Source organism: Suricata suricatta, chromosome 5 (genome assembly GCF_006229205.1).
Source record: "Suricata suricatta isolate VVHF042 chromosome 5, meerkat_22Aug2017_6uvM2_HiC, whole genome shotgun sequence".
NCBI classification, from domain to species: Eukaryota; Metazoa; Chordata; class Mammalia; order Carnivora; family Herpestidae; genus Suricata; species Suricata suricatta.
Genome location: NC_043704.1, coordinates 131,160,343 through 131,186,730, shown reverse-complemented (window position 1 = coordinate 131,186,730; position 26,388 = coordinate 131,160,343). Strand labels below are relative to the sequence as shown.

The 26,388-nt window shown below is 43.5% G+C and overlaps 1 protein-coding gene across 4 annotated transcripts in view; it reads right to left on the bottom strand.

Moving 5' to 3' along the window:
* The window catches only part of PLCL2 (phospholipase C like 2), a 268,303-nt gene that overhangs the window by 72,596 nt on the left and 169,319 nt on the right, over window positions 1-26,388 (bottom strand). Inside the window, exon 6 of one of the 4 annotated variants that reach the window (XM_029940338.1) lies at window positions 8,742-10,030. The exons of the other annotated variants lie outside the window; for them this stretch is intronic. Coding sequence (XP_029796198.1) covers window positions 9,851-10,030 — 180 coding nt within the window. The 3' untranslated portion in view covers window positions 8,742-9,850. Of the gene's footprint in view, window positions 1-8,741; window positions 10,031-26,388 lie in introns of those variants that run through there. 4 annotated transcript variants of the gene reach the window in all.

Below are 26,388 nucleotides of genomic sequence, written 5' to 3'. Positions count from 1 at the left end.
TTCTATTCCCAATTGTTTTTCTCCTTGTTTTTACGTTACAATCACCTTTAAAAATATAATATCAACTTTATTGAAATATAACTTATATACAAAAAATATACAGCTTTCAAATACACAATTCAAAGAGTTTTGACAAATGTCTGGTACATTGTACCTGTGACCAGTTAACTGCAATCAATCTAGATGTAGATTTACATGATGTTACATCTATATCCCTCCAGAAATTTCCATGGCAGGCACCCCTTCTATTGCAGAGTTCTGGCTGTGCCTGTTCTAGAACGCCTTATGAATGGAAGCACATAGTAGGCACTCTTTAGTGTCTGGATTTATTCACACAGTGTGAAGTGTTTTCCAGTCATCCATGTCTGCAGCAGGTACCAGAAGTCTGTTCTCCGTGTAGTTGAGAAGTGCTGAGTCTCATGAATATAACACAACTTTGTTTATCCAGTTTCTTGTTGATGATCATTTGGGTAGTTTAAAGTTCTGGAATGTTATGGATAAAGCTGCTGTCAATAATCTTAAGCAAGTCTTAAGAAGGAAAGAAGTTTTCATTACTCCGTGGAAACACGGGGATTGGAATTGCTAGCTCATAAGTTTAGTTTCAACTACATCAAAAAATGCCCAACTGTTTTCCAAAATAGGTGAACCATTTTACATTTCAACAGTAAAGGATGAGAATTAGTGCTGTCCCGTACGCTCATCAACAAGCAGGACTGTCAGTATTTTTAATTTTAGCCATTTTAGTGGATGTGCGGTGGTATCTCATCGTGGTTTTGATTTGCATTTCCCTAATGACTAATGGTACTAAATACCTTGTCATGAGCTTTATGGACATTATATTTTCTTTTGCCATTATTCCTTCCGCCATGATTTTTAGCATATTGCTTACCTTCTGACTACTGAGTTGTAAAAGTTTATATATTCTGAAAATCACTTTTTGGTAAAAAAAGTATATAGTGTTGCAAATGTTTATCCCAGCCTGACTTTTAATAACAGCATCTCAGAAAAAAGCAGAAGCTAATTTTAAAGTTGCATTTATCACATTTTTGTGTTTGATTTTGCCAATTGTTTTCTATTTGCCCCATTTATTTATCCTTTTCCCTTTTTCTTCTTTTTCTTTTGAGTAATTGTTATTCTCATTCACCTCTTTTGTTGAATTATTAGCTATCGTTCTTTCTTTTGTTATTCTAGTGGTTTCCTAGGGTGAACAGCATGCGTCACTATTTATAACACTGCACTTTTAAGTGGTATCACACGACTTTACACACAGCAGGAGAACCTTACAGTAATGCACTTCTTTCTCACCTCTAGGATCTTGTGCTATTGTTGTTAAACATTTTACATTTACGTAAGCTGCATCATTATTTTGAAATAGCCAGTGATCTTTTTAAAGAGATTTTAAACATAAGGAAAAGTATTATCTTTTTATATGTGTAGTTACCACTTCCAAAACTCCTCCTTCCTTGGTGCCCATCTGTATTTCTACCTGCTATCATTCTTCTGAGGACTTTCTACAAAAGTAACGTAGTGTGGATCTGTTGGTAATGAATTGTCTCAGCTTTTGTCCACATGCGAACAATTTATTTTGCCTTTTGGGGCAGATATTTTTGTGGGGCACAGACATCTAGGGAGACAGCTACTTTCCTTTCAGTCCTTTAAAGATGTTGTTCCACGGACTCCTCACTTGGACCACTGTCCCCTGCAAATCTGCCGTGGTCCTCATTTTCATGCTTCCGTATAGAATGTGTCTTTTCCTCTGCGAATGCTTTTGAGACTTTTCTCCTTGTCACTGGGGCTTTGAGCAACTTGATATTTGTGCCATCGTGTCGTGTTCTTCGTGTGACTTGTTGGTGTGAGATTCCTGCGTCACTGGGATGTAAAAGTGTCTGTAGAAATTGCAGAAAATGTCTCACCCTTATATTTTCTTATTTATTTTTTGGTCCTCCCCACTCTTCCCTCTCCTTTGGGCACTCCACTTACCCACACATGAAGCCACCTGAAGTGGTCCCACAGCTCACTGATGCTCTATTCATTTGCTTTGTTTTGCTTTGCTTTCTTTTTTTCTTCCTGCTTCTGCGTGTTTTATTTTGGCGAGTCTCTGTTATGCTGGTTTTAAGTGCACTAATTCTTTTCTTTTGCAAAGTCTGCACTGCCATTAATCCCGTCCATTGTAGCTTTCATTCACACACTGAAGTTCCCATCTCCAGGAGTCAAATTTTAGTCTTTTCTATATCACCCATACAACTACTTCGCTTTTTGAACACAAGGAATGCAGCTGTAATAAGTGTTTTAATACTTCTGTATGCGAATTCTAACACCTGTGCCAGTTCTGGGTTGTTTTTGATTCATGGATTTTTCTCCTCGCATAGGTTGTAATGTTCTGCTTCTTTACATGCCGGATAACTCTTTTTCGGGTACCAGACATTGCAAATCTTACCTTTTTGGGCCCTAAATATCTGTGAATTCCAATAAATATTCCTAGGCTTTGTTTGGGGAGGTAGTTCAGTTGCTGGAAAAGTTTGATTTTCTTTAGGCTTTACTTAAAATTTGTAGGTGGGACCACAGCAATGTCTGTTCTGGAGGGAATTATTTCCCACTACTGAGGTAAGACCCTTCTGATGCCTCTCCTTGGGGGCCTGTGAATAACGTGGATTTCCAGTCAGGCTGGTGGCAGCAACGCTGTTGTGGGCCCTGTGGGAGCACGGCCTGAGCTCTCTTTCCCTCTGTGGGCGGAAGCTCCCAAAGGAGCAAGACGTAGTTTTGGAGAATAGCTTTGACTCTCTTTATATATAAAGTGAAAAAAAATCACAATTTTATATACATATTAGAGATGCACGCAAGACACAAATAGCTAGATGGATAAACATTTATATGTGTGGTATTAAAACTTCCTGGGGGAGAGTGACCATGAAAAAAATGTCTAAAATGACTCGTTAGGGGGTTGACGATCTTAAAAGGTTGAGAAATGCTCTTCTAACGACTGAGTGGTTCTCTCTCCTGCCTCAGGGAGAGTCTTCGTTTGTGCTGGGGAGCACTTGGCTCAACACCGGCCCTCTATAGCTCTCTGTCCTCTGCGCGGCTGCCTCCCGCCGGCACCCTGTCCCGCAAACTCCGGCCATCTTGGTCTCCCATGTCCTCAGCCCACTTCCTCCACTCAGGGGTGCTTCTAGGCGCTGCCTCACTTTCCCCTCCTGGCACAGGGCCTGGAAGCTCTCTCAAGGTAATCAGGGAAATCACATGGCTCATCTTACCTGCTTACTTTCTCCAAGGGATCACTGTCTTCCTATGCCGTAGGTCTAGTGTCTTGAAAACCATTGTTTTCTAGGTCGTGGTTGTTCCATGCAGGAAGGCAAATCTGCTGCCCATTACTCTGTCTTGGTTGGCAGTGGAAATTAGCTCCATTCACCGTGAGCGGCACAGGTTTGGCAGCCTGGGATCCTAACTGTCTCCTTCTGGGCAGGTTTAGTTATACTATTGCTATAACAAATGAATTCTTATGAAATTATAACATGATAAAGGCTGGTTATTTAATTATAGAGCCAATCTTAGAGTTTACAGCTACGAGACAAAACACACTATTATCCAGAGACAAGTTATGTATGTGACAAGTACAGTGGTTGGCAAGTGCAGGTGTCAGGGAAGGAAACAGTGCAGAACTCTAATTTCCTGACCTAGCACAGCGGTGGATCAAAGTATGACAGTCAACAACTGATGTATCAAGAAAACAGTTCAAAATATACTACTTAGGGGCACCTAAGTGGCTCAGTTGCTTAAGTGTCTGACTTTGGCCCAGGTCATGATCCCACACTTTGTAGGTTCAAGCCCCATGTTGGGCTTTGTGCTGACAGCTCAGAGTCTGGAGCCTGCTTCAGATTCTGTGTCTCCCTCTCTCTCTGCCCCTCCCCTGCTTGCACTCTGTCTCTCTGTCTCCCCCAAAATAAATAAAACATTAAAAATATATAAAATATACTACTTAAAGCCATAATGGTAAACCAACAACACTAAAACAAAAATGTTCCTAACAGGGCTTGGGAATGAAGGGAAAGCAAAGAGAAGGAGCAGTGAAGTGAGCGGCATTTTTCCTTTTCCTTTGTGTAGAGTCACAGATCTTTTAAGGTTGATAAAGAAGAAGCAGAGAGATGAGCCTATTCTCTGTTGCCACACTGTCCATGATGGTGGCCAACTAGCCACATGTGGCTCTGGAGTTATTGATATGTGGCTCGTGTGACTGAGGAACCAAATTCTTGATTTCATTGAGTTTTTATTAATTAAAATATAAATTTATGGTCACATGCAGCCAGTGGCTATTGTATTAGATAGCACAGACATAGATGTTCCCATCATCATAGAAGGATCTATTGGACAGCACTGGTCTAGAGTTTGGGAGATAATTATCAGAAGAATCAAAACCAGAAATGATTAAACACGATAAGTTCTTGGCACGGAGGCCAGGGGGAGATGGAAGGAGAGTTTTACTCAAATATTATTCCTTTCAATGCTTTGAATATTAATTATCTATATCATATGTTGCTATATGTCCCGAATGTTCATCTCAACCTATAATCTCAACAGCCACAACAATCCATTCCCAAAGGATTTTTGTGATTTTTGGTTTAGAGTATAAAAATCTTTTTAGAGGGAAGCCATTTGCTCTTATAAATTCCAATAGTTGTATTTCACATAAGTTGTTGTTAATTTCTATTTTCTTCCTAACATTGGTGGCTTTGATAAAATGCAAAATTATTGTAGTTCCTGAAATTGAACTGGTATTCATCACTTTCCAGGCCACAGCTTTACTTTAAATATTCAATTCTTTGGTTTCTGTGACCCTTAAAGTTATATATTTTCTTGACAATAAAAGTGGGAACTTATCAGAGAGAGGATGGCATCTGTTGGTAACATGTGAACATGTCCACATGGAGGAGGAACTGGCCAAACCATTCCCGTGGGGAGCAGGAGACGGGCCGTGGGAGTGGCACATGCACTTTTTAGGTTATACTCTTTAGCATTTGACCTTTTTAGTAACAAGGAGCATACATTTCTTTTTATAATTAAGTAAAACCAATAAAAGGTAGATTAAATATAATAAAACTAAATATTTGGCACTAGTTTTTTACGAAACCAAGACCAAAATCGCTGACAAGGCCTATGGAGCCCTTCGTGATGGGCTCCAGCCCTCCCCCACTCATTCCACACCTGCCTCCTCTCATCGTTTGCACCCTGGTCTTGCTCTCCTTCTCTAGGTCCTCAAGCATGCCACCCTCCCTCCATTACTGGCTTTTGCAACACGCTGTGTTCTCTCCCTCAATTGTCTGAATTTCACCATCTCGTGACAATTTTTGCCTTCAAGGTCTCAGCTAAAATACCACTTTCTCAGGGAATCTTCTGTGGCAGCTCGTATATCCCAAAGGTGGTCTTAATATCTCCTATCCCATATCCTTTCCTGCAACACAACCCTGCCACTCCCCAAGGAAGAAAGGGAGTTGGTTTCTCCACCCATGTGAACCTGGGCAGACTTAGTGACATACTGGAACAATGGAAGTCAGCAGAAGTAACATTCTAGGATTTCTGAGGCGAGGCACAAGAAGTCTTAAGAAGACCCATAGCTTCCATCTAGGTCTTCAGGAACACAGACTCTTGGAACCCAGTGCCCTGCTATAGGCAGTCCAAGTCACATAGAGACACCCTATGCAGATGCTTTGGTGCACAACCCAGCCATGAGAGGGAGCCATCTTGCATGTGTAGCCGATCAGATGACTACACAGTCCTAGCTGACATAGGCCAGCAACTGCATGATAGACCTCAAGCAAGAACGACTGACGTGAGCCCAGCCAACCCAAGATATAATGGCCATTTTAAGTTCTGACGGTTGTGTTTCAGAGCAATACTCAGTCCATCTTCCAAGGAGGGTGAGGTCTCTGGTATACCCTCATGGCCCTAGCTTTCAAGAATAACTACTGATCATAATACAGCCAGTCCACTGTGGGCCAGGCACCTTACAAACACCATCTTATTCAGTCCTCACAAGAATCCTGTGAAGGAAGGAAGCATTTTGTTAGTCCTTCAGTTACAGAAGCAAGGGAGGTTGAGAACACTTCCTCTCAGTACTCAGCGAGGACATGAGGCCGGGGAGCCCCTTCATTGCCCTCACCATGGTTTGTATTTGTACGTTCTCTTTGTAACTATTTAGAAAAATGTCTCTTTCTCAAAACCACATTGTGAATTCCATGGGAGTTGGGACCATGTCTGTTCTTGTACATGGTGGTCCCTGGTGTCCAAAATGTGCTCAATAAAATCAGAGTAAATCTCAGTGGCTTCTAGGGAGCTCAGGTTCAGGGTGAAAGAAAAATAAAATTGCCTCATTGTTTATGACATAGTGCCCACATTGTAGTTTAGAGATGAAGCATGTATTTGGAATTCAGAAGAGTACAGACGTAGTTTTGGGGAACACAGGCTTCAGAGCAGGCAGATCTGGGTTCAAATCCTGACTTGAGCAATCTGTGACCTTGGCTAAAATCATCATTTCTTCACCTGTAATACTGGATAAATATTTTGCCTGTTGTTGAGAGGAAAAACTGACATATGTGACGTCCCTAAACACCACCCTTACTTGGCACACGGCCCCCACAAAGGGCCCCACTGTCAAACATAAATACAAAACTGTTCCAGCTCATGGTAAATGTTAGGTCTTCTCAGATCAAAGCCTAGCTCCTACTGAAAATGGTAAAGAGAAATCTAGCTGGGCTTTCTCACTCAGGAGGTGAGTGATGCTGTTGAGTACAGTCAATTTTGCATTTATATCGTTTCAACCCTTGATTCAAGATTCAGCGCAAAGTATCCAGTGTACCAGATGAGGCCACCTGATGGAGACTGCAAGCCAGATGAGTCTCCCCATCCAGACCTTGACAGCCCCACCTCCGCACAGGTGGGGAGCATCCTCCCGAGGATGCAGGCCACCCAGCTGGGGTGGGACTCCCAGGCTACACCCCCGCCCTGAGACGGAGGAGGTGAGCATTTGGGGTTTAGAGGCCTTCCTTCCCACTGCTCAGAAGCTGCAGCTGCTAGAAGATACCAACACTTGCAACAGCTCAGGTATCAGAGAGGATGCATTTCACAACCAGGTGCCTCGGGATTTACTCCGTGGACAGGTCATCCACGTGACTGCTGGAAACCTGGTGCTTGGCTCTGTTTGCATGTTGCCAGTGTGACGTTTCATTGCCCACTAAGCTGACCAGGCATTTGCCTTAGTCTCTGCGCAATTTTGTCTGACTCCATTTTCCTGTGTCCTCAGCAGGGCAACACCAGTTGTGTTCACGGACTTCCTATCAGACATCTCCCTTAACTAGGGATGGTGCAGTGTGTGTGTACAGTGTGGCTAATGTACACATTAGTCAAACTAAAGGGCATTATTTGTACTTACAATAAGAGACTTAGGCGGGGTCCCCCGTTATAAGGAATGTAGATGAGGGAGGGGATCTGGCATGTCACCCTGCTGTCACCACAATTTATGAACTCAGGAGCATGTCCCACTTTTGTTTGACCAATGGGGTTATAATAAGGCCGCCACAGATTCAACTCAGAGCAGACCAGTTAGTCCTTTGTAAGAGAAAACTGTTTACAAAGGTCATAAATCATAACTTTGGCCCAGGGCCATGTGATGAATGGTTCCCATGTCCAAATGAAGGCGAAAAGAAAATAGCTCAATTAGCCATGAATGTGTGCTCTGCTGATCTGAGTCACCATCTTGAATAAAGGGTGGGGGCCTCACTGGGGCGGGGTCTGGGCAGACGGGGGAACATGGCAGCTTCGGGAGCCACTCCTCACGTGGAGCGCTCCCATTCTTTTTCCCATCACGTGATTAATTCCTTTGAAGAAATGGGTCAAAAGAAGGCTGCTTTTTTTTTTTTTTAACTGAGGAAAGGTAGAGCACACCTGGGGCTGGGTGCTGCGCCAACCCCCGCACCCCGTCAGACTTTTTGATGGGGGCTGCGCGTGTCTGCACCCCCAGCACCTAGAAAGGCCCGTGAGGAGCAATCACCTGACTCCTTCTGTCCTCAAGATGCCCGTTCCACACCTGTAGGACAGGCAGCAAATCAGCTGCGCCTTGCTCTCCGAGTCATTCAATCCACACCTCCGGTAATGCCTGCCATGACTGTAAATGCAGCATTGCTCTCAACTTGATTCTGTTTTGAAAGGTCATTTTTTATTATTTTTGGATTTCACCGCAAGTTGAATATTGCTATTTACTAGCCAGCTGGGTTCAAGGATTGCTAACAATGGATATGTAAGTTGTACATTATTTTATTTCTCAGTCTATAAAGCTACTTTTAATTCTTTGCGGTTCTTCCTTGTCTTTCTTTCTTTCTTTTTTTTATTCTTCTACGTAGAGTTCATTTCCGAGCAGAGAGCTGAAGCTACCTACCCGCCCGGTTTCTCTGGGGTGCGCAGGGAACCGAACAAGCATTCAAGTGACAGATAGGTTTAATTTTCTAACTGGTATTACACGGTGCTGAGAGGCAGTGAAGATGCAAACCTTCACTTAAGCACACTCTTTAGAATGCAAATGACAAGAACTGAGCTGAGAAACTGCTTTTTAACAGGATATTTAGGAGTCTGGGCAGAAATCAGTTGTATGGTCCTGAGTATCTTCCTAACTGGGAGGAAACGGCAGGTTACTCATACTCATCTGGCCCACAGACCTGAACCACCGAAAAGAAAACGGACAAATCAAGGAGGCTTGCTGAAGATTTAGAGCTTTTACTCTTCCAATATCTGAAAGCAAGTTTGGTTTGGGAGAAGCAGTAATTGGGCTGCAGTGTCTGGTATCTTTTCAAAAATAGCGCAAAGTTTCACCGATTTAGAAAATAAAGGCTTGGATTAAAATCCCAGCTGGCAAAGGACAGCTACCCGTGCCCCTGCCCCCCGAGCTGCACTGTCTGGGGGGCACACTTCACTCCAGTGCGAATTCAGAGCGCAAAGTGGCATCTCGGCTCGTGGCAGAAATCAGTCAGCTGTCATTGCGCCAAGTCGTGAGCACCTTCCTTGAAGCGAAACCGTGAAGCCAGACAAGAAACTCATTGCTGACAAAGCTGCTTGACCACTGGCCGCTCTGAGGAGTCGAATATTTTTAACTAGAAACGTTAAAAGTTAAAACTTTCATTAAATGCATGTACTGCTACTGGAGAAATATCATAAAACATCGTTTTAATGTGAACACTACTTCATACAATGAAAAACTATTTACAATGTGTCGCTTCCAGATTGGCTGCTTTTACGTCATATGTCTGCCCAGTGTGTGTCTTCAGCCGGGAGCCGCAGTCCTGGTAGTTCGATGGCTCCACGGCCCCTGGGGACTCGGTGCATCTGTCCACTTACATTCTCCCCAGTAATCATAGCTCAGCAGGCACGCCACCAAAATCATCTATAACTCAGAGACTCTGGCAATCGTATAGAAGTAAAATGCGTAGGTTAGGTTTCTCTCCAATAAATACGAATTTGACAATACAATCCATTCCCATCTTAAGAAATTGTTTTCAGTTAGGAAAACGTTTTTTTTCTCAACGGAACTAGAACTAAGAGTCTGTTGTCCACCCTGGAACTGTCACGATGCCTTTGTATACAAATATAGCATATTTTGGCCAGGAATATAATTTCTTGTTAAAGAGTTTATTTGCCTTCACACGCAGAATTGCTACATACATTCACAGTTTTAATAGACCGTAATCAGCTACTCCAGTTGTGCTTTAAAATCCCAAATATTATTTTCATTAGTGAGTGCAAAGCAAATGTCCCACTTGACTACAATTGGTCCTAGAGTTATAAACTCCATAATGGTTTCTAGAAAATTCCTTCAATCTCCAGTTTCATCATTTGCTTTTTCAGGTATGACTTCCAGGCTCCGGCGTGGCTTCTGAATGTCGGCATTTTCTGTGCCTGGTTTATTCAGTCCACATGAAACAGCAGCAAAATGGATTTGTTTCAGGTTCTCCAAGGTCTCGTTCTTAGCATATTTCAAAAGATCCGCTTGTCCCTGTAACAAGACATGCAATTAAATGTTAGGTGTGACAATGACTTCTTGTTGCAGTCTGACAATATAGGTGTTCCACCGAAATAGCAATATTTTGATGCCACAAAAGGGCATATTTACTTGTTATTGGCACTGCATCCGAATAGGTCAATTTTAATAAAAAAACAAGATTGTCTTCCCAAGTTTTCCACATCAAACTCCAAGACCGTGCTGCCTCTTTAGTTCTTTCCCTTTATAAATCTGAACAGAATTCTGTGTGTGTGGACCATGGCTGTCTGCCCTGGTTTAGAATTACATCTTTTTGCTAAATTGTTCTGCCCATCTTGTTTTTTTTTTCTTTTAAGCTTTGCTTTATTTTTAGCTTTTCATTCTGAAGTAAGTATAAATTCCCAGGATGCAAATAGAGTACAGAGAGGTCTTATATACCTTTCCCCAAATTCCTCCCAATGGTCACAGCTTACATAACTGTAGTACAATGTCCAAATCCGGCAGCTGATGCTGGTGCAAGGTATATGTGTAGCTCTGTGTCACTTTATCCCCTGGGGAGATTCATGTAACCACCACTGCAGTCAACACACAGAGCAAATCCGCCTCGAGAAAGATCTCCCTGGTACCATGACCCTCCAGTCACGCCCCTCCCCATCCGCCCACCATCCCTGGCCCCTTGACAACCGCTAGTCTGTTCTCCATTATAAAGACCTGCTTTTGAGGCAGGCTTTGGCAGATAGGCACACAGCAGGTTTTAACTGACTACTTGCTAAGCAAGGACGAAAGGAAAGGATTCTTTACTTTCAATAAACGTTCTTAGCCAAATTTCAATGACTTGTATGGGGTGTGGCCATCCGCTTGACATACACATAGCCTAACACATAGGTCAAAACAGAATGGGACGGACTGAAGCACAAGTCACTGGGAATCTGGAATCAGAGCTGAGGATGGGTCAGTGCAGTTTGTCGGCCTTATCACTCCTGACACGCTGACCGGAGAACCCTTTGGCTGGGTGGATGCGTCCATGGCTTTTATCCAATTAAGAGCAGTTGCACCGTGTCAGCTGTGACAACCAAATGTTTGCAGATGTTGTCAAATATCCCCTGGGGGGCGAAACTACCCATGTATCAGCCGATCACTTCACGATCACTGGTCAGGAGAGATGGTGTGGTGGCCACTGTAAATCCAGCATTCCTACTTTGGTCTTCTGTTGTCGTTTTCCTTCCAATATTTAATCTGCCTTCCATCAATAGTTCTTTCTACGTATACTATTACCTTTCCTTCTCTCTTATTTTTCCTTGTCACTATTTTGTTTTCCTTCCTCAGGCTCTAAATTTATTCCATTATTCTCTTTATCATCCCTCCATAGTTTGGCTTTTTCTTTGTCATACTTATATTCTTGGTACTATTCCATCTTTCTCCCTTTCTGTTTTTTTTTTAATTATTATTTTTAACTGCCTCTCAGCGTGCGTCCCCATTAAATGCTCCCATACAACAAAAGCCAGGGGCCAGCTGCTGACGCAACAGGTAAGGACTTCCGTCGGCAGGCAGCTGGGCTACATCGGATCTTAGCCGCTGGTGAGACTAAATTGCAGGGTGATCTTAAGCCACTGTGGGGCCAGAATCCACAGAATGGTTTGCTGTTTACCACTTCCTGTTCATGACTTTCCTGCTTTACAAAGACCTTTAATCAGTAACTATAAATAGATGCTCCACTGCTTAGTTTAACTGAAGGAGCTTCATTTTTATTCACTCTTACTAGTCACTGAACTCATAGACAGAAATCTTACAAGCAGTAAGGTCTTTGTATATAAAGATAGCATATTGTGCCAGAAATAATTTCTTGTTAAAGAGTTTATTTGCCCTTGCGTGCAGGATTGCTACATACATTTATGGTTAATAGATTGTAACTAGATATTCTGTTTGTGCCTTAAAATTCCAAATATTATTTTTTTCATTAACTTTATATTTTTAGAGCAGTTTTAGGTTCACAGTAAAACTGAGCAGTAAGTACAGAGATTTCCCGTATGTCCCCATCCCCACGAGGAAGAACCATCTCCAATACTGTCATCCTGCCCCACAGTGGGACATTTATTATAACTATAAACCTACGCTGCACATCAGTGTCACCCAACGCCCATGGTTTACATGAGGGTCCACTCTTGGTGTTGTGCATCCTATGGGTTTGGACAAGTGTATAATGACATGTGCCCACCATTACGCGGAACAGTCACTCTGCCCTAAAAATCCCCTGTGCTCCCCCTGTCATCCCTCCCTTCTCCCTAATCCCTGGCAGCCACTGATCTTTTTACTAACTCAATAGTTTTGCCTTTTCCAGAATGTTATACGGTTGGAATTATACAGTAGGTAGCCTTTCAAGATCAGCTTCTTTGACTTAGTGATATGCAATGAACTTTCCTCCACGTCTTTTATGGCTTGCCAGCTCATTTGTTTTTAGTGCTGAATAATGTTCCATTGTCTGGATGCACCACAGCTTATTTATCGATTCACCCGCTGAAGGACATCTCAGTTAAAACCAAGTTTTGGGGATTATGAACACAGCTTCTATAAACATCCATGGGCAGAATTTTGTGGTAGACACTGACAGGAGTGTGAGTGACGTATCATACATCTAGCAAGAGGATGTTTAGTTTTGTAAGAAACTGCATCCTGTCCTCTGCAATGGCCGAGCCGCTTCCATTCCCGCAGTGAGAGCTCCAGCTGTTTCACATGCTCACCAGCATTTGGTGCTGTTAGTGCTTTAGATTTTGGTCATTTGAAAAGGTATACATTGGTGTCTCATTTTTGTTTTAATTTGCCAGTTCTCTAATGACAGACCATGTTGAACACCTACCGCCATCTGTATGCCTGCTGTGGGGAAGTGTCTGCTCAGATCTTTTGTCCATTTTCTAATTGTTCATTTTCTTATTGTTAAGTTTTAAAAGTTCTTTGTATATTCTAGGTGACAGCAGCTTATCAGGTGGGTCATTTACAAATAGTTCCTCTAAGTCTGTGGCTTGTCTTCTTGTTCTCTTGTCTTCTCTTCTGCAGAGCAGCAGTTTTTAATTTTAATGAAGTCCTGCTTATGAATTCTTTCAAAAGACTATGTTGTTGGTGTTATATGTAAAAAGTCATCGCCGTATCCAAGGTCATCTAAGTTTTCTCCTGTGCTGTTTTCCAGAAGTTTTATAGTTTTTCATTTTCCATTTAGGTCTATAATCAGTTGCTGTTAATTTTTGCGCAGCATGTAGGGTCTGTGTCTAGATTTTTTTTTTTTGCACGTGGATGTCCAGTTGTTCTAGCTCCATTTGTTTAAATGAGCATCTTTGCTCCACTGTATTGCCTTTGCCCCCCAGTCAAAAATGAACTGACTAAATTTTATGTGGGTCTATTTCCAGGCTCTCTATTCTGTACCATTGATCTCTTTGTTCTTTCACTATTATCACACTGTCTTGATTAGCATAGCTTTTTTTTTTTAAAGTTTATTTATTTATTTTGAGACAGAGAAAGTCAGGCAGGGAGAGAGAGAGAACCCAAAGCAGGCTCTTCACCGTCAATGCAGAGCCCAATGTAGGGCTCAAACTCATGAACCATGAGACCACGACCTGAGGCATAATCAAGAGTCGGATGCTTAACTGACTGAGTCAGGCAGGGGCCCCAGTTACTGCAGCTTTAGAGCAAATCTCAAAGTCAGGTAGTGCCACTCCTCTGACTTTGTTCTTCTCCTTCAATACTGTATCGGCTATTCTGGGTGTTTTGCGTTTCCATATAGACTTTAGGATCAATTTGTCAATATCTACAAGATGACTTGATGGGATTTTGGTTGGATGGTGTTGAATCTATAGCTCAATTTGGAAAGAAATGGCATCTTGAAAATATAGCGTCCCCTTAACCATGAACAGGAAATGTCTCTTCACTTATTCATTTCTTCTTTGATATATTTCATCAGTTTTGTAGTTTTCCTCATGTAGATCTTGTGCATATTTTGTTAGATTTATGCCTAAGTATTTTATTTTTGGAGGTGCTAATGTAAGTGGCATTATATATTTAAATTGCCCTTGTTCATTGCTTTTATCTAGGAAAGTGATGGGCTTTTATACACTGACCTTGTAACCTGCAACCTTGCTATAATTGTTTACTAGTTCCAGGAGTTTTTTGTCAATTCTTTTGGAATTTCTATAAGGGCGATCATGTCATTTGTGAACAAAGACAGTTACATTTTTTCTTTCTTTTTATTTCTCTTTCTTATCTTACTGAATTAGCTTGGACTTCTAGTACAATGATGAAAAACAGTGGAGTCAGGGGATATCTTTGCCTTGTTCCAGGTTATAGTGGGAAAGGTTTAAAGGTCTCACCAATAGTATGAGGGATAGTTAAAGGTGTTTTGTTCTTTATCAAGTTCAGGAAGTTCTGTATTTCTAGTTTGCTGAGAGTTTTTATCATGAATGGACACTGGACTTTGTCAGATGCTTTTTTCCCATCTAGTGAGATGATCATGTGATTTTTCTTCTCTAGCCTGTTGAGGTGGTGGATTACACTAATTGATTTCGATTGTTGCACCAACCTTCTTCATACCTGGTATAAATGTCATTGGGACACAGTGTATAACTCTTTTCATACATTGCTGGATTCAGTTTTCAAATATTTTCTTGAGGATTTCTGCATCTATGTTCATAAGAGTTTGGTATTAGGATAAATGCTGGTCATGTACAAGATATTAGAAATTATTCCCTCTGTCTCTATTTTCTGGAAGAGATTGTACCCAAAAAAAAAAAAACTGGTATGGTTTCTTCCTTAAATGTTTGATAGAATTCATCAGTGAACCCATGTGAGCTGGTGCTTTCTATTTTAAAAGGTTATTGTTTATTCAACTTCTTAATAGAGATAAATCCATTCAAATTGTCTGTTTCTTTTTGTGTGAGTTTTGGTAAAAGGTGCCTTTCAAGAAATTGGAGCATTTCATCTAACTTATTAAATTCTGGGAATAGAGTCATCCGTCATATTCCTCTGCTGTCCTTTTAATGCCCATGGGATCTGTGGTGATGTCCCTTCTTTTGTTTCTGATATTAGTCATTGGTGTGCTCACTTTTTCTTCCTTCCTAGTTAGCCTGGCTAGACACTTACTGATTTTAATGATCTTTTCAAAGAGCCAGCTTTTAGTTCTGTTGATTTTCTCTACTAATTTGCTAATGTCAATTTCACTGATTTCTGCTCTAACATCTTTATTAATAAAAATTAGTAGGTCTATGTTCAACATGCTTACTGAGCTCCTGACACCCTTCCTGCCAGGCTCTCTAGAACCAGCTCCCCTTAGGTGAAGACAACTCCATTCTCACAGTAACTGAGAACAAAGACGCCAGTACCATCTTTGACTCCTTTCCTTTCCTTACATCCCTCATTCCACTTGTCAGCAGCCTGCATTGCCTCTGTCTCCAACAAATAGACGCATACACGGGTTCTCAGCACTTCTCACCATCCTCGGTGCTGCCAGTGCAGCCTGAGCCACTGTCAGCTCTCTCTCTCTCTGGCCATCCTGCTTCTCGTTTGTCACGATGACAGCCAGAGAGATACAATTAAACATAGTCAGAACACGACCCCTGCCCACAACCCTGTGGGTCCTCGTATCACGCAGAATGAGAGTCAAAATCCTTTCCCACAGCCTCTGAGCTGTCCTCACCCACTCCATCACCCCACGCTGTTCACTCAGCCACTGTGACGCTGGGCCCCTAAACGCTCCTCAGACACAGCAGGTCCTCTCTGGCCCAGCCTCAAGGTTGTGCACTCAACATTCCCTATGCAGGGAAGGCTCCTGCCCAGAAAGACACACAGTTTGCTTTCTCACCTCCTTCAGGCCTTTACTCCTTGACAGCCTTTCCAAAATGAAAACTGCCACCTCTTGCTCCCAACTCTTTTTGCCCCTTCCCTGCCTTACTTTTTCCATGACACATGCTACCACGTCACGTTCTCTGTTGCTTTGTTTACTATCTGTCTCTCCCATTAAATGTGAGCTCCATGAGAACTGGGACTTTTACGTCTTCAGTCCCCTGTTGAACCCTCCCCCTCCAAGCTTACAACAGCACCAGGCATACAATCCAGCCTCAAGAAATGTGTTGAAGGAGTATAATTAGACTAAGACGTGAAAATCTCCTCAGTTGCCTCCCGATCATGTGTTTCACCTTTTTCTCTGCATTTATATATATTATGAATAGGTTATTTTATTTTTACAGAAATGAAATCAAGCAAACTCTGTGATTCTTCAGTGTTCTTTTTTTCACCAAAAGTCATGTCTTTACAATCTTTCCATGTCAGCATCTATAGATCTGCCACAGGATGATGGGGCATTTAAATAAAAAAATCCCCAGATGGTGTAGGATAATTCATGTGGTAATAACAGAACTCTTTATCTGGTTGAATCTTGGTTCCCAAGCTTAGACAGGTCATTACCACATCTTGAATGGACCAGGCTTTCTGCAGCCAGTCTGGGGAGACACAAAAGACCCCCAGAGCTGGGGAGCTGCTGAGTTTTATCCACATTACTTGTATTTTGTTCTGTGCACTCAAAACTGCATGTCTGACATGTCTCAGGATGGTGGCATCCAGTGGGAGCCGAGAACAATTCTGAAAGAGGTGACGGTGCTGTTTGCTGTAGCAGTGTTCACTGCTCATTGCTTCAAAAGAGCAAAGGCTATTTAAAACACTGCCGCCCACAGACACAGGGTATCTGGGTTTGAAGACTCCTACGAAACTGGCTTTGCAAAATGTTCCCAGTTGAGAAACTCAAACCCTATTTGGTTTCACACATTCTGTTTTGAATTTCGTAAGTTATTCTATTTGGTTTTCATCTTGAAAGAGTTATAACAATCTTAGGTCAAAATATTTAAGGTTCCTACTCAGACTCAGAACATAATCTTTAAAAGACACAGCTAAGGGCAGGGCTGGAACCCAGCGGCTCTTGCGGACAGTGGGCCACGACTGCGCTCCTTCTGGCCCCACGGTGGCTGCCCAAGGTGAGGTCAGAGGCTGGAGCAGCCGAGGAAGAACGACGGCAGATTCCGGACACCGGAGCCAGTGCCCTGGCCGTACCCAACACTCGGCCAATCACCAAACTCTCTGTCTGACCATCAAAGGTGCCCCAGCTTTTAATATGTTAAAAATACTTCAAGGCACATCTGTTAGTCCTACATTCTTTTTGAATCTAAAATTAACAAGCACAATTCACTGCTTTTATTTAGACCTAGAACTAACACTATAGGGAGTGTACGCTTCTGTTATTCTTTCTCAAAGCTTTATAATCCAACTGTTTATCAGAGAACAGAGTGGTCTTCCTTCTGAGGTGAGTGAACCAGAGTGGCCACAAAGGCTCCCCCGACCTCTGCCACCACCCTGTGCAATGGCCATGCAGCTGAGAGCCAGAAGGGGCAAAGATGGCCGCCTGCTGTTTCCTGGAAGTCAGCACACATGTTTCTTCCAAATTATAAGCAGGTGGATGAAGAGAAAAAAGAGGACACCCATACCATTTTGGGAGTCTGAAGGAGGCACAAAGGTAGTCAAAAACTTTTTTTTATTTCGTTAAATTTATTTCTTATTTAGAGAGAGAGAGAGAGCAGAGGAGGAGCAGAGAGAGAGGGAGAGAGAATCCTAAGCAGGCTCTGCACTGTCAGCATAGAGCCCAATGCGGGGCTTGAAGTCCTGAATCGTGAGATCATAATCTGGGCAGAAACAAAGAGTCGGACACTTAACTGACTGGGCCACCCAGGCGCCCCAAAACCTTTTTAATTTAATACAAATAAGAACACAGACTATCAGTGTCTGGATTGGCCTCGCATGTCTGGGGCCCACACTGACTTCTGGGTAGTTCTGGGGCTACAGGCCCCAGGCTGAGAAGGTTCGCTTGGATGGCATGGACTAGGCTGCCTCCTTTCCACTCTGGAACACAGCAGCTTCTAGGTGCCTCCACTGACCCCTTCTGCTCCCCCAGACATGAAGCTAACTCTGGACTAAAGACGGAGGGTGGACTCCCGGAGACGCCAAAGCCCAGCAGGAAGACACGCTGCCTCTTGCATGAGCCCAGCACCAGCCCGCGTGCCGGCCCCTCACCCAGCAATTTGCCATGCATATGTCCTCGTCCTTCCAGTCACCCAGGAAGGCCGCAAGAGGCTTCCTGTCCCCTCCCTCAGCACAGGGACCTAGGGTTCTTCTGGACCCACAGCAGATAATCTAGATTGCAAAACCCTAACGCAAGCGCATGAAACACTCTTGGGAACGGAGTGACTGATGCATGCGAGCACCGCATGAAGCCCTTCACAAAGATTATCTCATGATAATCTCAGTTCTGTGAGCAGTACTCTGATGAGCCCCAATTCTATAGATGAGGAAACTGAGTTTAGAGAGATGAAGGGCCTTGCACAAGACAGAGTGCATACAGCAAATTACACTTAAACATATACAATTTTCTCTCTGTGTGTTCTGTTTTCTTTTTGGATTAACTAAACCGCAGGGCCCAAACTTTACAGTTGAGCCCCACAGGTTACATGTGATGCTTTAAAGCAGGCAAAGTGTGCTGTCCCCCACATTGCTAATGTCCCCAGTACATCAGCAGTGGTGCAGACAATTCCCTCTTCCTGCGCTTATGCACAGGAACAGAGAAAGATTTCCGTTCGTATGTGTTGAATGTGGAGGGAGCCAACAACGCACTGGCAGGGCTGTGGGATCCCGGCTCCAGCGATAAGCTGCCTCACCGCACTCTGACCGCTGCCCGGAGAGGCCCGGTGTGGCTGGCGAAGGCTGTAGAGTTAAGGAAGAGTCTCAACAAGCCCTATACTTGAGCAAAGGTCCCTGATCATCAGTCACCTGAAGCTGGAGCGACAGAACATAGCGGTAGGTGCTTTGCTGTCGTACAACAAATTCACGTTAAATGCTCCATGGTTTTCTTCTGTCCTATTGGCTTCCCCTAAGCTCATTCACATGTTTGAAGGGAGTGGAATGTGAATTGCAAAAAAAAAATTCTCTCCTCAGCAGGAAAACTGCCTTCCCGCTCCCTGCTCTATCCCAAAGGGCTCATGGGTGCTGGCCAGGTGGATAAGGTGCTCGGAGAGCGTGAAGGACTTTTCTGGGGACATGGCCCCTAACCCTTAGTTTTCCCGTTAATCCAGAGAGATGTTTCAGTTGTATGAAGCAGTGGCCTGGTTATGCAAGCAAAGCAGGTTGATCTAGAGACTATCCCTGCACGGCAATCCCCTTCAGCAGAGGCCAGGGGGCTGCGGAGGCACAGCTGCCTTCCACACATGGCTCCACGACTCCACCCAGTGATGCCTTTGGGGCCTAACCACAGCTTAGTAGATGACTTCTATACTACAAAGCTTTCTGAGTTCCAATTGTGGCTACATCTCCCCTGATAATGGGACTGGCCATGAGGAAAGCTAAATCTCACACTGGCCGTAAGCACCAGGCCCCAGCAGCGGGAGACGACCCACCGCTGACACAGAGCTGGTGGCTCCAATGGCAGAGGTGGGACGAGGGCTTCAGGAGCTGCCACTAAAGGGTCTGCACAGTGGAAGGAAGCCAGGACCTAAGTACGGATGACAGGAGGTCAAGAGAGGGCTCTGGGCAAAGGGACCAAGGCCATGGGGGCAGGGGGTGAGGGCAATGAGCCCCGCGTGTAGAGAGGGCATGGAGAGCAAGGGGATGCGGAAGGCTGAGCAGGGCCAGGCCCATAGACATGGAAGCTTCTGAATACACTAGTGAGACAGCATGCACAAGCACTCCCCTCGCACTGCTAATTTTTTAAGCACACCTTTTGCATAATTAAATGTTAGCTGAGTAATCACAAATACCATATTAGTGGAATCCAGTGTTCTGAGGTTTTACTGCGTTTTAAATGGATCAGAAAACACAGCCTGCCTAATGACACACATTACTGTAGTTGGGTTTTCTGAGCAATTCTGTAGCATCTTCACATGCTAAAGAGAGGGCTGGCTTCTAGCCAATGACAGATTTTCAGGAAAGCAGGCAACATGATGCATCACCTACAGCACAGAAAATAACTAAAGGATATTAGCATCCATAAAGAAAGGAGGTGCACACAGACCATCACTGCAATTTTCAGAAAAGAAATAAATGTTAGTCTTCAGGTCTTCAAGGTAAGTACTATAACTCAGGTAAAAACAAAATCAAGATGAATGTCTCACCAGGTGTGAAGACCGTCTGGTTTAACTATTTATTTTTGGCAGAAGTCTTAAGTTCCTAAAGAGAACAAATCTCTAATGACTTTCAGGGTTTAGCTTTTAGTTTTAGTTCTGAGGGGGGAGTGGTGTGAAACAGGAAGAGCTGGCTTGGCAGTGGTTCTTCTGGAAAACATCTTGGGGTTGTGATAAGCTCTATTTGAGTCTATGATATGACACAGGTGCTAGAAAATCCAGCATAATTTTGGCCTGTGTTGACAGTAAGGTAATTTTTGGACTACGAAGAAAATCATACTGATGAGTCCTATCCTGGGGCCATCAGTGCACCGCACATCCACAGTCTGGGGATGATACTGGCCACCCCTTCCTATGAAGGACACTGGCAAACCAGAGCTGCCAGGAGACCAAGGGACCCAGTCGGGAAGGAATCAGATGCCATCTCACCCTAGAACCTGCACAGGATGAGCATCTCTGACCTGAATGGGGAGGTTGATGAGAAGGTAATGATAGTTCTCAAAGGGACACAGGGATGTTGAAGAAGAGGGAATAGAGTAATTCTGTGCTGCCTTGAGGGTGTTACTGTAACCAGCGGGTAGAAATGAAGTTACAGAGAGATCAGCTTCCACAGACTATGACAGAACATCACTAAAACCGCGTGACAGTGGAGTAGGCTGGCAGTCTGGCAGAAGCAGCAGGAAGGTGGGTTGGATGACGCTATGGTGTCGCGTGGCCAAGCCTCACAGTGTGTCCTACACCTTCCGAGGGAAAATGCTTCACGGGCAGGTTCTGCCACTGTGGTAGACCATCTGCAAAGGCCGCCACCATGATGCCTTCCATCTCAGTCCAGGCTACTCCATCCACTAAGAGGCGGGGTCTGCTTCCCGCTCCCTTGAATCTGGGCGGGCATTGATTTGCTTTGGTCAATTACTATGGAGGAAGCAGTCTTAAGAAGTCTGGCAGCTTCTCCTTTCATTTTCTTGGAATCTCATAGCAATATAAGGATGCTAGGGCTGGACTACTGAATGATGACGGGCCATGTGGAGAAAGGGAGGGAGAGAGGAGAGGGACCTAGCCATCCAGCCATCCCTGGTGACATGCCAGTCCCGTGTGTGGAGCCTTCCTGGATATTCCAGGCCCAGTGGACCTCCCAGCTGAACCAAGCCTCATAAGAGATCCTAGTCAATACCACAGGGAGCGGAAAAACCACCCAGCTGAGCACAACTAGCCCACAGAATCATATAAAATAAGGAGTTGTTATTTTAAGCCCCTAGTTCGGTCACGGTTTGTTCTACAGCAACAGAGAACTGAAATAGCCAGTCAAGGTGGCCATATTTTGTGCTATGTGACAGTGCCTTCCCGGGCACAGTGGATTGAAGCAGGTAGAGAACCTGATCCAAGGAGAACTTCATACAAGAGGAGGCTAATACCTTTGGGATTGCAGGTCTGGATATGAAAGGAAAGGGTAGGCTCAGCTGATCAGATTTCTTCTCCTTGGAATCTGAACTAGGAAATACAAACAGATTGAGGACATGGAATAAAACCTTCTAAAGTATAGCCAGGGCCAAACCAAGACGACACCAAGTCATAGGGCAGCAGAAACTATGAGTGCTCAGAGGGAGGACAGCAGATGACCACCGGCCCCTGGGGAAGAGCTGCCCCGAGCGCTGGGCTTCCTGACCACCCTTTACTCCTGTGATGCTGGAGCACGGGCTCTGGTCTCAGAGCTCCCTGTCCCTTCACGGTCCACCCACGGTCAGCACCTCTCGCCCCTCCTCTGTGAGCCAGCCTGGGAGAGTCCTGCCTCTTACAACCACAACAGCCCGATTAAAACAGGGCTCTTCTACCATGAGATTCTACCATCTTATAAATGGTAATACAGAGAAACAAGAAAAATTATCACCCGTACATTGAGTGAGTGAGCAAATGATAATTAAAGGGAAAGAAACCTCTTGATGAAGCTGGTGGGTGGAAAATATTAACAGGATATCCTTCCTACATTTCTTGTGAAATGAGTAAAAAAGAATAAAACTGGCAAACACACACACACACACACACACACACACACACACACACCACAAGCAGCAAACAAACAAAGGGGTACGACATAATTTAATAAACTTCTGAAACTCACAGAATCCATAGTGGCAATTCATGAAAGTCCTGAAAACTTTAAGAGCCCAATCAAACTGGAAAGACACAAACTGAGTGTCCTTTTACTTCTGCTTAAGGCAGTGGAAAAGACGATGGGACAGAGGGGGAGAAGAAAGAGGGGACACGGGACAAGTGAGGAACAGGGCTGACACACGTAGAAACTTGGACACAATATACTGAACAATGATGTTCTGACAGTGCCCTGAGGGAAGAGGCACAAACGGGGGTCCGGCTCCCTGTGTGGAGGGTTTTGGAGGCGAAGCGGCTAGGGGGTGCGGGGCGCAACCGTAGGGGCTTACACAGCTGCTGCCCGGCTCTGATTTGGGAAGACGGCGGTATGATGAGCACCAAGAGGAGAGAAGTGGGAAGCCGGCTGGGAGGGACAGCAGAGTGGACCTGCAGGAGAGACAGCCTATTGCTTGAAGGTGTAGAAAAAAAATAGAAACCATTAAAAAGAAAAGAGAAGAAAAAAGACCTAAAAAGAAATGAAGAGTGGATCAGTCACTTTTGGGAAAATATCAAGCAGTATAGATGTATAATTGGAGTTAAAGAAGGAAGAGAGAAAGGGTAAGACTGGAAAAAAGATTTAAAGAAAAAAATGACTGAAAAATCTTCCACATTTGATGGAACTATAAATCCATAGTAGAAGAATCTCAACAAACCCAAAGCAGAAGAAACACGAAGAAAACCAGACTAAGGCCCATCATAATTCTTGTAGAATTCTAAAAATAAATACATAAATAAATAAATTAGGAGAAAGATCTAAACAAAAAGATGCCCAACTTCTCTGCATTTACTACGTTGGCTAAATGACAACAGCAAATGTTGACATGGATGTGGAATCATCAAAACCCTTATATTACTATTGAGGAGAGTGCTAAACGGGACAGTTTAGAAAGTGGCTTAGCAACTTCTTATAAAGTCTGACATACACTTACCATATGACCCGGTAACTGCACTCATAGGTGTTTATCCAGGAAAATTAGAATATGTCCACACAAAGATCTGCATGTGAATGTTCACTGCAGCTTTATTCACAACAGCTAGAAACTGGAAACAACCAAATGTCTAGTGAACTCGTGAATGTATAGACAGAGTAACACACCCATAAACAGAATATATTCATCAGTAAAAAGGAATGGATGGCAGGAACACACCTCACCTTGGATGAATGTCAAAAGCATTACGCCACATGAAAGAGGCCAGGCATAAAGATTACATACTAGATAACTCCCATTTATACAACAATCTGGAGCACGTGAAACTATAGATAGAAATCAGCTCAGTGGTCGGCAGGCTGGGGGGTTTTCTGCAGAGGAGCACGAGGAACTTTTGGGGGTGATAGGATGACTCAAAATCAATAAAATGGGGTTGCATGACTATGCATTTATCAAAGTTCCTTGAATTGTGCAGTTAAAATGGGTGGATATTATCTTATGTAAACTGCACCTCGATAAAGGTGACCAAGAAAAGGGGAGGATGCTGACTATCTAAGGGAAGTGAGGTCTTGAGGGAGGGCTTCTGAATTACGCGGCGAGCAGAAACCTGTGGGAACGGATTGCACCCTCTCCCAATTATGCAGCAGAAAACCTACAATAGGACATTTACAAACTCTGAGAAAGCTGGGTCCAAGTATCCAGAGACGGTCAATGACCCCAGCCGGGATTTATCGCTTCATTGCCCTTTCCTCAGGCTTTGGCCGGTGGTGGGCGTGAGCTAATAATGTAAATATTGAACTTACACCAGACAACATGGGAGTCATAGTATTGGGGCCAAATGGGAATATTTAAAACTGGAAAATGGAAAAATAACAATATGCCTAAGTCCTCACCCAGGAATATTAGTGGGTAGATATTCTCATCTTTCATAGCAGAAGGTGGAAATGTGTAGCTTAAAAAAAACCCAGCAAAATGACTCCTTTTTTTCATCATTTTTTTCTTAACCTCAGAGATATTTCATAGAAAATAAATACCTCTCACTGTAAAAACTGTTAGTAATTCATTTAGCTTCTTTATGGTTTACTTTTCTTCTGTTAAATAAAGAAAAGTGAAACAGTACTTTTAAAAAACTTAAAGGGGCGCCTTGGTAGATCAGTCGGTTAAGCGTCCAACTTCAATTCAGGTCATGATTTGGCGGTTCATGGGTTCGAGCCCCACATCGGGCTCTGTGCTGACAGCTCAGAGCCTGGAGCCTGCTTCAGATTCTGTGTCTCTTTCTGTCTCTGCCCCTCCCCTGTTCATGCTCTCTCAAAATTAAATACAAACATTAAAAAATGAAAAAAAAACTTAAAAAGAGCAGGGACAGTAGGAGTCTATCTGCTGGCATGCCTTCTTTCTAATATCTGAGACAGCAGCTCTTGTCGGATGTACCGCTAAGAAAGAAAATCACTGCCAGTTTAACTAGGATACGATGTGCAATGCCATGGACTAGAAGATATATACCAATTTCAAAGATTTTTTTATCTCAAAAATAGAAAAAAGGATGACTCAAAATCAATAAACTGTATCTCCATCCATCCATATGCATATAAAATGGTTGCTAAAATAAGGTCACCTACATTTAATAATAGTTATTTCTCGAAGGGTTTGAAGTCATTTTAAAACTTTTATCTTTTCTACATTAAAAAAAAGTTCTGTATAATGAAGATGTATTTACAAAAACAAATGAATGATTTTTATTCAAAATAAAAAATGATTGGAAGTAAATATGCCAAGGTGTCGATAGTAGAGATCTCTGGGTGTGGTGATCACAGCTGACATTTCTTCTTTGTTCATTTCTGTATTCTAAAGCAATTCTTAAAATTGAGAAACTAAACAAAGGTAGCAAAAAATCCATAAGAACTGGGATGAATGTCCTCAGATGAAAAGCATTTATGGTCACCCTAAGGGAGTGACCAACTATGCCTGGTTTGCCCTGATTTTCACATGAAAGTCCTATGTCCCAGGATGACTGGCCACCCTGCCTACTTTTTCGTTCAAATTAGTTTCATTCCAGAGCGGAGGTATGCCTCTGTCTTGGGGTACCTCGGAATCCCCCCAGGGAACTAGCTAAATGAGCAGAATCCTTCCTTCTACCTCTAGAGACGCTGATCCAGATTCCGAGGTGGAGCTCGGGAAACTACGTTTTTAAGCACTTGAGGAAATTCCCATCGGGCATCACAGCCATAGGGTTCCTTCAGCAGGTCTTCCCATCCTCTCTCTTCTTTTCTCTCCCTATCCAGTATCATCTGAAACCTTCCCCCAGCCTCTGTGCCCACCGCACGTAGCCCTGGAGGACTGCCACTTCACCAAGGTCATCACAAAGAACGCATGGTCAGAGGAACCCAAAGGCTCCAATTCCCTCCGGTCAGCAAAAGGCTAGAAGCTCAACTCAGACCCAAACTCAAGTCCAAGGGGGCACTGATTCTCCTAAACAAAGTTAAAACTTGTGAAACACCTGTGAATGGAAGAAGTCCTTTCATTACATGGAAATGGCACACAGATTTCTCCAGTTCTTCCCCATTCCTCGCCCATTCAAACACCATCTCCAGCAAATATGCCAGAAATGTTTAAAGGATTGATTACCCTGTCCAACACATTAGTTTCCATATGAATATAAGTCTGAGGTGTTAATTCTCTCTCTTGGATATAATTCAAAAGAAAACAGGTTTCCTCAGTGTAGCTATTTGGGTCAATTACTTATTTCTAAAATCTGGTGTATTACTTTATGTCAGCTGTTTTTCATTAATATGTGCGCCCGGCTCCCATTTTCCATGGCTCTTGGCCAAGAGCGTCTCAGACTTGCATGTGCATGGGAGCCCCCTGGGATCTTGTGAAAATGCAGACCTGGAGATGTGTGTTCAGGCAGTCTGGAGTGGGGCCTGGGAGTCTGCATTGTGAACAGGCTCCCGGGGGGCACTCAGGCTGCTGGATCCTAGACCACAAATGTGTACCTCAGACAGCTGGCAGGTGGCAGATTTGTCCCTGGGTCTGTTTTTGCCTATAATGAAGTAAAAGAAAGTGAGCATTTGCTCACTCACAGGGCTTGAATGACCGTGTAACT